The sequence below is a fragment of the Protopterus annectens genome, chromosome 1.part1 (genome assembly GCF_019279795.1).
Source record: "Protopterus annectens isolate FY-2018-M chromosome 1.part1, PAN1.0, whole genome shotgun sequence".
In the NCBI taxonomy this organism is placed as follows: Eukaryota; Metazoa; Chordata; order Ceratodontiformes; family Protopteridae; genus Protopterus; species Protopterus annectens.
Window position 1 is genome coordinate 1779624666 of NC_056726.1, and position 13641 is coordinate 1779638306.

Below are 13641 nucleotides of genomic sequence, written 5' to 3' on the forward strand. Positions count from 1 at the left end.
ACAAAACTGTAAAATATCAAATGCAAAACGTAAAAAGTAAAAAATATATATTCTAATAATCATCTCATCTTCATTAAAATAATTTGATTAATTAAAAATAGTGTTAGTTGTTTTTGCTCCAAAGTTTTATGGACCATAAAACTAATACACTTTTACTGGAAATTGTATCGTTCAAACCAAGTGAGTGAGAAGCATTTAATGGTAACAGCTAATAAAGTTCTCTATATTAAAGTTTTGCCTCCCCTTGCCTAATAAGAGCGGACACCTTTTCAAAATATAAAAATAAACATTTCTTAAAACCTTTACAGCTCTTGGCATGTTTGGATAAAACATTGCTTTCATTATTCTTCATTACTGCATAGAAATATTCATAAATTCTTGTTCTCCAAAGCCAGTCAGTTTTCCCCATGTAAAATGAAACACATATAAGACAGCTAGCTATATAAACAACTCCTTTACCACTCCAGTTGTGATTTCCATTGATGGTTATTACACTGGCACAGAAGGACCATGTTAAATTAATGGGTTTTAAAATAAACTTGAATTGTGAGCAGGTTACACAATTCTACATCCCAATCTGAGGTGATAAAGAATTACCTCCTGTGGCTGCTCCACATTCCAAAATGGATTTCAAGTTCCTTCCCATTTTGAAAACAAAAGTAGGGCCACACATAATTTCCCGAAAGGTTCACTCCTGACCTCCAGCTAATGCCTGTTTGGACTTTGCATGTTCTCCCTGTGTCTCTGTGGGTTCTTTCCATCTCCATAAAACATACTGAGTGTTTCCATCTCAAACTCACCAATGAATGGAGCTGTGGGCAGCAGCAGCACGGACTCTACATGGTGCGCTGTAGAGGGAAGAGTTGCACAGATCAGTCGCTTTGGGCAGCTACTGTGTTGCGCAGTATTCTCAAGACAGGAGATCATGGATCGCAGACTGCGTGCCATGGCAGGGCTAACCACTCAACAGTGTAAAATATGGTTCTAGCTAATTATGTCATGTAGGAAAATCACTGACCAGATAAATTACCTATCTACTTTGGCATAAGCTATGTTAACTTCATTCCTATATAGAAGGCAGTAACCTACCCTTCCCCATTTAGATAAGCCAACATTCTTCAAGATTAGGGAGAAACTACTCATAGGAACCACAGCCCCACCTTTAACTGGTTTCATCACCCTTAAAGACCTATAATTTCTTAAATCCAATACCAGCTTTCACTCAATGATTATAAGATTGCAAAATTTGCAACCATCTCCCTTAAATGCCATGTATCCCAAATCATTTTCACTTAGTTTTTCATATAAAGTAATAAGGGTGCTTTTCAATGTAACTGCTCTGCCTTATTCAAGGTAGTTTCACTTCCAAAACAGATGCCAATGTTGAATTTCTTTGAAAACAATTTAAGTTCTAAAAGATCCACCAAGTTCATCTTAGTGAACAGAACAAAAGTAAAGCATTTTTGAAACAAGCCTCCAAACACTGAAGTAGTCTTCATGTGGCTGTTATTATGGATTTTATAACCATTTATGTCAAACCACAGTACCTGTACTTATGTCATCAGTCATGTGGGTTCATCGCTTCCCTCTCCACAAATGTCCTTTGTTACATTTATACATTTGATTTGAATGCACATGCCACACAAGACCAGGCATTAAATTCATTCCTGCCTGAGTTCTCTCCAGCAACTGAGATCTGCATGGAGGTGAGTGGATCTGTACAAAAATCCTCTTCACGCTGTTCACTATACACTCATTCCCCTCCTTAGGTTTCTCTGTTCATTGCTGAAGAAACAGCACTAACAGGACATCCTTCAGATGGGACTGGGAAGCAGTCTTACTGTCATAGTCCTTTTCATCAAGCTACAGTTTTCTTTCTTGGCACTTCCCTACTGTTGTACAGTAACTGTCAACCCTAGAAAAGGTTTGTCAGTACACTCCTTTCATACACTTATCTTGAGATACAACCTTCTAATCTACATCCTCACTGGTACCTTTTTCCTCTAGTTTTACTCTCAAGTCATCTGCACCTGCATCTCCCTCTTCATTGTCATCTATCCCATTACTTGCATCCTTTTTTCTGAATCCCTCTTCCCTTCATACCTCCTACTTTACTCACCCACTCTTAACACTTACTATATATATATATATATATATATATATATATATATATATATATATATATATACGTATGCCATCTCACAGACTTGGTTTGATATTACAACCTTCTCCGCCCCACCCCTATTTACTTAGACCACTGTAATTAACACCTTCCATTGTATGCTTATTTTTCACTATTACTCCAGTTATTACTTATAATGGTTTTATTTTCCTATTTATATATACTTCGCCTTTGGTCACTTGGCTTGGAAACTTATTTTTCTTTGCAGTTATTTGTTGTTCACATAAGTGCTCTACCTCAGTCAACAAAGTAAACAAATAAATGCGTAACGATCCCAGCCCTTCCCTTATCATATATGCAGAGACCCATGTACAGTAACCTCCCCAGTCTACTGGGGCTCAAACTGAAGGTTCTACCCTGCGGGAGGGGGTCATGTAGTATAGTGGTAGTTCAGCAAAGAATGCTTTGCCTTTTAAAGACAGCAGTCAAATTTCAATAGAGAAAGGATGTTCCTTGGGATATATAATGAAAAGAGAAGCAGGCAGAGACAAGATTCCTGTTTTTTCGAGTACTGGGTTAAGGAAGGATTCTTTCAAGGAGTCACCAGTGAAGGTGAGTCTGAAGGAAAGAACCGTAATGAAAGCTTTGCATGTTGTGACATGTTTGGTAGAAGTCTTAGATGCCTGAGAGAGAAGGGAGCCGATGTGTCTAACTGATAAATACCTTTGAGTTAAAACCTGTTCAATGACTGAAAATACTGTTTTTTTCCCCCTAAAGATGCTATAAACTACAAGAAAAAAATGAGAACCTAGAGTTTTCATTGTGAGATACCTTAAACCTCCTGGAAAAGAGGCCTTTGTGATATAAGTGTTTCAGCTATATGGCTTCTGAACCTCCATGACTTTTTACTTTTTAAGTCTTTATGGACAGATGCAGGCCAAAAAAGCCAAATGCCACTAGCTGTGGACATTCACATTTCAGCCTTATGTCCTCATCAGCACAGCATAAGCGGACTGTTTGGATATACTCTAGAAACACAGGATCTTTAAATCCAACTGATGTCCATAACCATTAAGGTGTCTGCAAAATATCCCAACTAACAATCTGTCAACAAAGACTTAAAAAGTAAAAAGCCATGGACATTCAAAAACCATACAGCTGAAACACTTGATTTCCTTAAGGGGTCATTTCTATACCCCATAGGCCTCAATTCCAGGAGATTTAAGGTATCACACAATGAAAACTCCAGCTTTTCTAGATTTTTCTTGTAGTTTTTGCTAATTGGTTTGTCTGTGTGACCTTCTTACTTTTTGGTAAAGCTGTTATAAAGGACTGGAGTTTAATTTTTTTGTCCCATGTAAACAAATCTATTATATCTTCTGAGGAATGTGTTTCAAGATGCTGATTTGCTACTTATTAATACTACTGAATGTTACGGTGCACATTTATTTACATAACAGCTTAAAAATAATTGAACTAAAGATCACATTAAGCCCTACCCAAGAAACATCTAGCTACTTAAACTGCTGAAAATGAATCACACTCAGGAGAGGATCGCATTTTGTAATCACTAGTGTATCACCTTCAGTTTCAGTACCTTGTATAATTGACCATTTGAGCCCACCCCCAACCCCAAGCAGTCATGTAACACACTACAGGCTTCAATTATGTTTACACACTAGGAAACCCTGTTCACTGCCTGCCCTGGATCAGCAAAAACACTGAACCAATTAATAAAGACCTAGTCTACAACTTCAAGAAATGCTGCATGTTGACTAGCCATTTGGACAGAATAGCCATTGCCAAAGAAGATTTTCCTGTTTCCTAGGTAACAAACTTTGCCAGTATGCCACAGTCAAGACAAATCCTGTCAAAGACAGGAACCTCAGCAATATATTTCAAGACCATCTGGCTACAAGTGCCAATATAGACCAGGGTATAGTACAAACTCTTTTCAAAGTAATGCTGTTAGTTGGGTAACCAGACTACTCCACCAGCCTATCTTTCATATATGCCACACAGTGTAGACCTTCGCCTCTTTCTAGATCTCGAACCACAAACAGATATTTCATCCTTGAATCCAAAAAAGCAAGTTATTTCATCCTTGCCTTATGCTTCAATTCCATTAACTTGTAAACATCACCAGCTGCACTTGAGAATTACTTACTTGCCCCTTCATCACCATCCTTTTCTTTGCAGTGAAAAAAAAAAATGGCATTTGCTTAATCACATGACTTGTATCTCTTTTGGTCATCAGTTTTAACAATTTCTTGTTCACTTTTTGCACTCAGTTAAAACAGTTTGAAATCAATCCTTCATCACGGAGACAAAGACAGCAGGTTTCCTACGCTTTTCTGTGGTCATGGGCTCCATCTCTGTAACTGGCATTCAAACTGAGGTGCACCCCAAATGTTTGCTTGACTATTCTCCAAATGTTCCTTGTTCTATGACCCACTGCAGCTATACATTAGCTCACTCTTAAACGTACTTTGAAATAATAACCACTTTTAATTGCCAACTCAGTAGCATCAAATCTGCAGTGGGTGGAAAAGATGCACTTCTACATGCATCATTGTGAGAATTCATTTAGTGATGTTTTGGCAAAACATCTTACTAAGTTACTGACATCTTCAAGACAAAACACTAAATGATTCAAATAGCCAACAACAAATATAGAAGTTTCAATAATGACTAATCAAAAGCTAGTCAATAATAAGCCATAAAACAACAGTATGACAGAACTTGGCCCCTGCAACAGTATAATCACATGACAACCTATTTACAGCGCACGGTACATCCTCTTAAAGCTTCTCTTCATGTGACAGTAAACTCAGTTATTCTACTGTTCTTTCAGGCTTCTATCTGTAACGTCCTGTGGTACTTACTGCATTATATTTGCTCACTTAATTATAACTATCTGTTCTTGTTCCATATATAATACTTATTTCACCCTTAATCTCTGCTCATACTTATACAGTAGTTTATATCATGTATGATATGTATCCATGGCTTGAAATCACGTGACAGTGAAGCTATTTGACAATTAAACTGATATTTTGATTGATTCTACTATTTTATATTAATATCCCATTGTTAATTGGGCACTGTTTACTTTTTCGTCTGCTTATATTCACTGTACTTGTTATCATACCTCATTTCAATATTATATGATTGCTCTCATTTTGTGCAGCTAATCTTATATGGCTATTAAGAGGCTGTCAAATTGCCATGCATTAGTCTGTATTAAAGAACTGAATTTCTGCCCTCTTTGGCTAAAACGATTCCATAATAAACCATGCTTATACACTGCACTAAACTTTCTTTCCCAGGCCACCACTGAAAAGAAATTCTGCTTATTTGGAACTTCTCAATTAGCAAACAAAAGTGTGTGTGTGTGTGTGTGTGTGTGTGTGTGTGTGTGTGTGTGTGTGTGTGTGTGTGTGTGTGTGTGTGTGTGTGTGTGTGTGTGTGTATGTGCACGCGCATACACAAACATGCACACACATTTCATACTCCATTATTCATATAAGATAGGTTTTCTTTTAGAAGGCCCAAACCATTCAACACAATCCAGTCACAGTGGAGATATCTAAGAACTGGTTAAAACCTTAGTCACACAGTTTACACCTTCTATGATAACAAAAGTAGGAAGGGAGTTTTAATTCTCACTGACCATCACCCCCAACATAACTCTCCAGTGGACATCTGTTAAAGCCTGAAAAATCGCTGCCCAGAATCATTCATTGCCGTAATTCTGATATATAATTAAACAAAGCTGTTGATAACGATCCTTCACTTCACTTCTTGATTTATATATACAAGAGATAAATACATCAGTCACATGAAACAACTGATCCCCTCTTAGGAGATGTAAACTTTAATTGCAACAAGACCTTACAATCTGCACTATTATCACAAAGCAAAATTATACAAATCCCAGCAAGTTCCTTAATGGGTATAAATGCTGAAGTTCCATCAAATATACTTATTGCCACAGTCTGGTCCAGTGCAAGAATGAAAACTTTCTCAATAACTATGTCCACTGCAGAAATCACAACTCTGAACAGCTGATCCTTTAAAAATAAGTGCAATCAATCACAGAATAAAACTGCACTGTTTGCATATAGTCTGCCATCTTATAGCCAACAACAAAGTGTCCTAAACAAAAATTCAGTGAAGTAAGCTGTAGTACTCCTCACTGGCACCACAACCTGTCATGTCTCATAAACAGCCTGGGTGCTATAAATCATATGACACTGGCAATACTCTGAAATGGTACTCACCATTACGTTTTTTTCGAAGGTCAAGAATGTTCCTCTTACTTGTTCCACCTTCAAAAATCAAATTCAGTGATGCTGCTTTTTCAAATTTTACACCTAGAGAAGAAGACAAACTGTCATTAGCAAACTGCCAAAACAAATCAAAATCTATGTTGAAACAAGTAGTGCTTTAACATCTTAGAATAAATCAGTCCTACAGATGTTACTGAGTATACATTTCTCCCCACCACCCGTACCTTAGCAGCTTATTGCTGTCTACTGACTACATTAAATTACCTTGTTTGTACTTAAACCAAATACTCTTATCTTTATATACATTTCCTCCAGATTCCTCAGCTGCACCCTCCCTTCCCACAACCACTTTCTCTGCCTGCTTCTATCTTGCATTCCTGCAAAATTCTGACCTTTTCAATTGCAATCACTATTTCCAATTTTTATCATCTACTTACCTTCTACCCAAGATACCTCCAAATTCTTCTCTTAATTATGCAAGCCAGTGTGTTTCCAATAATGGTACTGTTTGACAAAACTGGTTAAACATGCATATGTGTTATGACAAAATGAATCACTGTTCCTCTGTTTACATTATGTGCTTTCTCTTATACATGCTGTATATGTATACTGTACATTACAGTACCCTATAATTAACTCTTAAAACATTTTAAATGCTTACTCTGTCAATACTGTGAATATTAGCAATGTACTCTTTTTTTATATTTGCACCTGTGAAACAAGATATTCTATGTATCACTATTTCCTTGTATATGTATTATATTTTGTTCCTAGAATAAACTGTACCTGTTTTTAGTTACATTCCTTTGTAGATGTTGCACATTTTTGTACATAAGGACCTAGACAGTTTAACTCTGTCATCTCACAGTAAACATTAGCAGCATCCTGCTTTGTTGTCATAGTCAATTAAAGGTTGCTGAATTTGTATTTGTTTCAGATTTTCTCCACTGGCCTCAGTGAAAACGAACTATGCACAGATTAAGCCTCCTGGTAAGCAGACAGGCAATTCTGCTTGTTCACTGACATAAACAAAAAAAGACATCAAGTCACGAACTACACTATGTACTGACAAGCCATTTAGACAGTGACAGACACAGGGTGGGAGGTTGGTGTAATGGTTAAGGTGCTTACCTTAGAAACACAAGGTCTAAGGTTTGATTCTCACATGGGGTAATTAGCTAGGCTTAAAATTGCCCATAAGGGCAGTTAGCCTAGTACTAACCTATGAACCTATGAACAATATCACCAAAGTCCAAGTTGGTTTCCCCCACAAACAAAGATTCAGATGGAATAAACGTCCATGGCTAAGTAAGAAAAGTGTAGCACAAACAAAGCAAAAGACAAAACCTGGCAGTCCTGGAAATCAAAACATACCTTACCTCTTGTGTCACCATCAGAGAAAACTCCATGGGAAATATGCAGAAATGGCTAAATCAACCAAGACTAGACACAAATAAGCCCATCTCAAAGCTAACCCAAAACACTTCTAGACAGACGTAAATTACATGACAAGGCAACACAAGCTCATTTATGAACAAAGCAACTCAAAACTAAAGCATCATATAATCACTACCATACTCACAAAAGACGCTAAAGAAAAAATGTGTAATTGTTTCCCCAGGACTGAGTTTGGCCTATCAAGGCAGACATTAGACCTCCAAAAAAAAGCATAGTGTTAATTCAGTCAACAGTGAGTTAAGTAAGCCAACTCATACATCCGGCTAACCACAAGGAACACTAATGCAAACCCCTTGCAAACACAAACTGGCAACAGCTGCACCAACTTTATTCACAATGCCATATGTACTCAATAAGGCATGATGGGGTGTGAGGAGTGAGCCCATAGTTATAAAATATGGTTGACCTAATACTTAAGGTGTCAAACTTTGCATTTCTCTCTGTCTGGTTTGATTCTCACCAAGGGAAACTGGATAGGCTTAAAATGGCCCTCAAGAGCAGCTAGACTGGAACTTACTTATAAACATCATTAGTATGCTAGAAAGATCATCATCAGTCATTAGGGACTGGGGGTTAGCATAATGGTTAAGGTGTTGAACTCATAAATATGAGGTACAGGGTTTGAAGGGAAACTGGTAAGGCTTAAAGTGCTCTGCAAAGGCAGCTAGCCTAGTAATTACCCAAGAACCTATGAAATTCTGTGTTTTTTTTTCGGTTTGAATTTTACATTTAGTAGTTTATGCACAATAATTATATGCTTTGTACTATTTTTAATGTAAAACATTTCCTCCACCAATTTTAACCAATGGGTCTGCAGGGTTGGAAATTTTCGAGTGGAATTTTGTTGTGAAGAGAGATTTTTGTTGTGAGGAGATTTGCAGATCAATCGCACAGTGCTTCACAAACATTTATATTGTTTTTCATGTAACACAGCCTCAAATATATTCACAAGAGTAATTATTTTGGTGGCAGCTTCAAGAAATGAAAGCCATATATGCAAGCAGTAATGACCCCTCCTCCATCATTTTTTAAGTTTATAGAGCTGATGATATGCTTTTACACCCTAAATATTTACAAGGATAATCACTTTGGTTACAACTCCCAAGAGGGAATAATACGTATGTAAGGAACAATAAATCCCCCAGCCAATCATTTTTCTTTGGTTAGTTTATCTGGTGGTTCACTTGTTTTGTTTATTTAACCCGAGCTGATACAAGGCCTCTCTTTTAATACGAATTTGCATTCATGCAGTATTTTACTTTTGTAAACTGTTTCGTCAGATTTTCCTCTTAGGTCAAGCAATGCCAGTCTCAGTCTTTCTACCACTTTACATGGGTGTATACAACTTGACTCCTATACTAAAGTGTTGCTTTCTGTTGCAATGGGACTGTCTTTCCCTCCTGTCATTCACTTTCTATCTCTACATACATTATTTCATTCTCTGTTTTGGAGTTTGTGGTTTCACTTTTCTTCAAGAGGCTACTTTTTAACCCTTTTGATGACTCTTACAGTTGTCATTTGAATGGAATTTTAATAAAAAAACTTCATAAACTTGTATTAAGCCACGGCCCAAACAGATTTTAAGCATTCCTCAGTGATGTCACCTTATAGATAATGCAGGATGTATCCATGAACTCTAATGCACATATGTGGTGGTGTGCTCAATAAACTCTACAGATGTAGCCCCATGCTACCCCTAGCTCATGTTCTTGAAAGTAAAATTTATACTCAGTGAAAGGACTATAGGAAAGGTATAACCAAGGTTCAACATTACAATCAGTGGAGACTGCAAAAACTGACCAAAAAGTTAAAAATTATTTTTGTCACTTTATGCACTACATGTAGTGATGCAAATGTAAGAAAAGGAATGTCAGCAAATTAGTTTTATAAAAAAAAAAAAAAAAAAAAAAAAAGAAAAACTATATTAATATGTAATTTTAATCACTGTTTCAAAAAAAATGACTTAACCAGTAAAATATGGTGTACAAGTGTCTCATTTTCTGAAAAATGTTAAATTGTTGACATGTAATATCTGACTCTGGGTACAATATGCACAAAAGGAACAAAAAGGTTTAACTGAGTGTGACTTAAGTAAAACAAAATGATTTATCTTATGTACTAAAGGAATCTAAAACATAGTGGATTACATCTTAGTCTCCCTACACCACCCTATATCTTTTGAACAAAGCTCTGCATTAATCAGCGGAGTTCAAGGTACCGCAGTATGCAGAAAAGAAAGTGATGTTTGTGCTTGTATCAGCACAATCAGTTACAATGAAGATTTCAAGCATGGCTGCACTTCCCAGTTTTATGTGAATCCATGAGTTTGTTTATGTTACCATCTGCCAATTTAAATGTCTCAGAAATGGAAATGGCTAACAATATGCTGAAGCATAAGAACATCCTGAATTTCATTACAATAATGAAAATAAGGTTGAATACACACACACACACACACACACACACACACACACACACATATGTATAATGTACCCCCCAAAAACTTCTTACATATCATATTAACATATGCTTATTTTACATAAACATTCAGTAACAGTTCATTTTCACACACAAACTAATAAGGAATATAAACAAAGAGGCTGAAAGTTAAGAACAAATCTAACAAACTTGAACAAGAAGCTGTACGGTACATCACAGAGGAGTAAGATCATAACTAGTCTGTTATGTGTTCAAGAAATGGATGTCAAGGACATTTCAAAAACATAAAACTGAATGTATGATCAGAAGATATATGGAGTTTTAGCACGTACCCCAAACACACAAATACTTAAAATAAAATAAGATTAGGCTCTGTGGCAGTGCAAGGTCTATTCTGATCCTTCCCCTCCCCACAAGAACAACTGCAGCCTAATCAAGGCCAGCCCTTTTCATTACAACCTATAAACCTACTGATAGTCTTCCTTTATCTGTTGCCCGCTACGCTCCCCTCCCTTCCCCCAATTCCCTCCCACCCCCAGTGGTCCTACCTTTATTACAAACAGTAACCCCTCCCACCCTTCAACCTATAAAATCACCACACCTATACTGCCTCCTACAACTTCTAACTACTATCCCTCCTACTCAGCTAATATGTACAAGCACACCATACCTATAGTCACTGCATGCACACTCCTTGCATACATCACATCTTACTAAACCTCCACCATTCCTGCACTCAACCACTACCACTGCACCACCATTTATATCCCACCTATACTCTACTACTCTCTCATCAGGTCAACAACCTTCCCAATACACCCTCTATATAGACTACAGACCACAGTACCTAAACTAAAAACAACCCCTCAACCTAACATAACCCTACCACCATACCTATTGCCCACAGAACACAATCAAAAAACTTCCCTTATAAGCAAGCATATACAGAAATTGATAAAACTAATAATCTCATCCATATCCAACCTAGCACTCAGTGGAGACATCCATCCTAATCCTGGTCCCTCTATCTCCAACCCCTCCCCTCATAATCAGACTACAAACCACATCTCCCAAATCACAGCCAATAGAAAGCCAACCAACCTCCTTCTGATAAGCCTAAATATTAGAAGTATGTGCAACAAGGTGCTTGAATTCCATGCCACCAGAGAATTTTACTCCCCTGATGTAGTGATCCTTACAGAAACATGGTTAAAACCACACATTACTAATGAGAAAATCCTCCCTGCTGGTTACAATATACTAAGAGTAGACCGACTAAACAAAAAAGGAGGTGGTATAGCTATAATATTTAAGTAGCATCTAGACATCTAGATCTTAAAGTTAGCAGCTCCCCAAATAGGTAAGGAAGAAATAATATATGCCAACCTTAAAATAAACCAAAATAAAACCCTAAACATAATAGGTTGCTACTTCCCACCTGGCCACAACATCCCTCCACTTGAAAACCTCCTCAGCTGGACTACCCACCACCTACCCCAAGAAACTTTAATTCTAGGAGACTTCAACACTGACTGGCAATCCTGCTGTAGCAACCACCCAACCCATCATGTAAATTTCATGGCTTCACCCAACTAGTCCAGTCACCTACTAGGATAAATAACTCCAACAAACACACTACCCTTGATTGGATACTAGTCAATAAGAGCCCCCAGTCATATATAGCAGGCTGCTTATCTGACAGCCTCAGTGATCACTCCCCAACCTTCTTACTAAGAAAACACCTTTATAAAGCAAAACCCATCATCTACCGTCAAATACACAAAAAAACTAACTTCAACCCTCTCTCATTCAGCTCATCCCTAAAAGACTGTAACTGGCAACCTCTAAAATACCTCAAACTAGATGACGTAGTTGACTACTTTAATAAAACATTCATATGCATCCTTAATTACCATGCCTCCATAAGACATTCCCGAACTAGAGCCCAACAATCCCCATGGCTACAAAAAAACACGAAGTCTGAAATGAAAAACAGGGATAAAGCATGGGACAACTGGCACAAAACCAAAACCCCCTCTACTAGGCAAAAATTCCTAGAACTACACAATAGAACCAAAAAGCTTATAAAACAGGACAAAATCCAATACTACCAGTCTGCCCTCACCTCCTCCCAACATAGCCCCAAACAATTCTGGTCCTCAATAAACTCCATCCTCCACCCAGGTAAAGTAAGTACACCCACTCCTAACTTAACTTACTCCTCCAAAAATATTGCTACCTCTTTCAGCAATCACTTCACACAAACTGTACTATCACTAGCTAGACAACACAACCCCCCCCATAAACCCACACCATCAACTAGAACTAACAATCTCCCAACTAGCTTCTCTTTCTCTCCTGTTCCTACCTCCAAAATAAAACTACTAACTAAACTTAAAACCACCAAATTAGCAGCAGACAACCTCCCAGGTGAATACATTCAACTTGCAGCTGACGCTCTAGCCTACCCCGTATCACTCTTGATTAACAGATCTCTGTCAGAAAGTTATGTTCCTACACCATGGAAAGTCTTACACATAATTCCCCTAAACAAAGGAGGCCCATCCACAGATCTAACCAATTACCGCCCCATAGCTATTCTCTTGCCACTCTCCAAAATACTAGAGAGATGCATTCATTCTCAAGTCTCAGATCACCTCCTTGCTAACAACCTCCTCTCCAACACACAACACGGTTTCTGACCTAACCATAGCACCACCACCGCCTTATTCTCTTTCTCTAACACTATCCTACAAAATAAAAATGCAGGTTATCTCTCCTCAGCTACCTTCCTAGACCTCTCTAAAGCTTTTGATATGGTCCCACACAAACAACTCATCTCTCTGCTCAATAACCTATCCTTCTCTCAACCAGTCATCAACTGGTTTCAGAGTTACCTATCTGACCGCCAACAAGCAGTTGTTTGGCAGGACAACCTATCCCCCCAACTACCAGTCTCCATAGGAGTTCCCCAAGGGTCCATCCTGGGACCCCTACTCTTCTCTATTTTCACCAATAATCTAGCCTCAGCCACAACACATGGCACACTCATACAATACGCAGATGACTCAACCATCATCTGCACAGCCCACTCCCTACCAGAACTGCAAAACGTCACACAGGAAGCATTTTCTTCTACTGAAACTTGGTTATCTGATGCCCAACTAATACTCAACCCAAACAAAACAAAATTACTAATCTTCCAACCCACCAAACTTACCCTAGACAGCTGTCACTTTAACATCACAGCAAAAGACAACACCACCATCCATCCTACAGAACACACCAAATTACTAGGAGTAGAAATAGACAATAAACGAAACTTTGACA

General features: G+C 37.8%; 1 protein-coding gene across 3 annotated transcripts in view; it reads right to left on the reverse strand.

Annotated features, from left to right (window-relative positions):
* The window catches only part of AHDC1 (AT-hook DNA binding motif containing 1), a 1805436-nt gene that overhangs the window by 801533 nt on the left and 990262 nt on the right, over window positions 1-13641 (reverse strand). For all 3 annotated transcript variants that reach the window (XM_044084484.1, XR_006366341.1, XR_006366343.1), the window contains one exon: window positions 6406-6498. In XM_044084484.1, the coding sequence (XP_043940419.1) occupies window positions 6406-6498 (93 nt within the window). The remainder of the gene's footprint in view (window positions 1-6405; window positions 6499-13641) is intronic.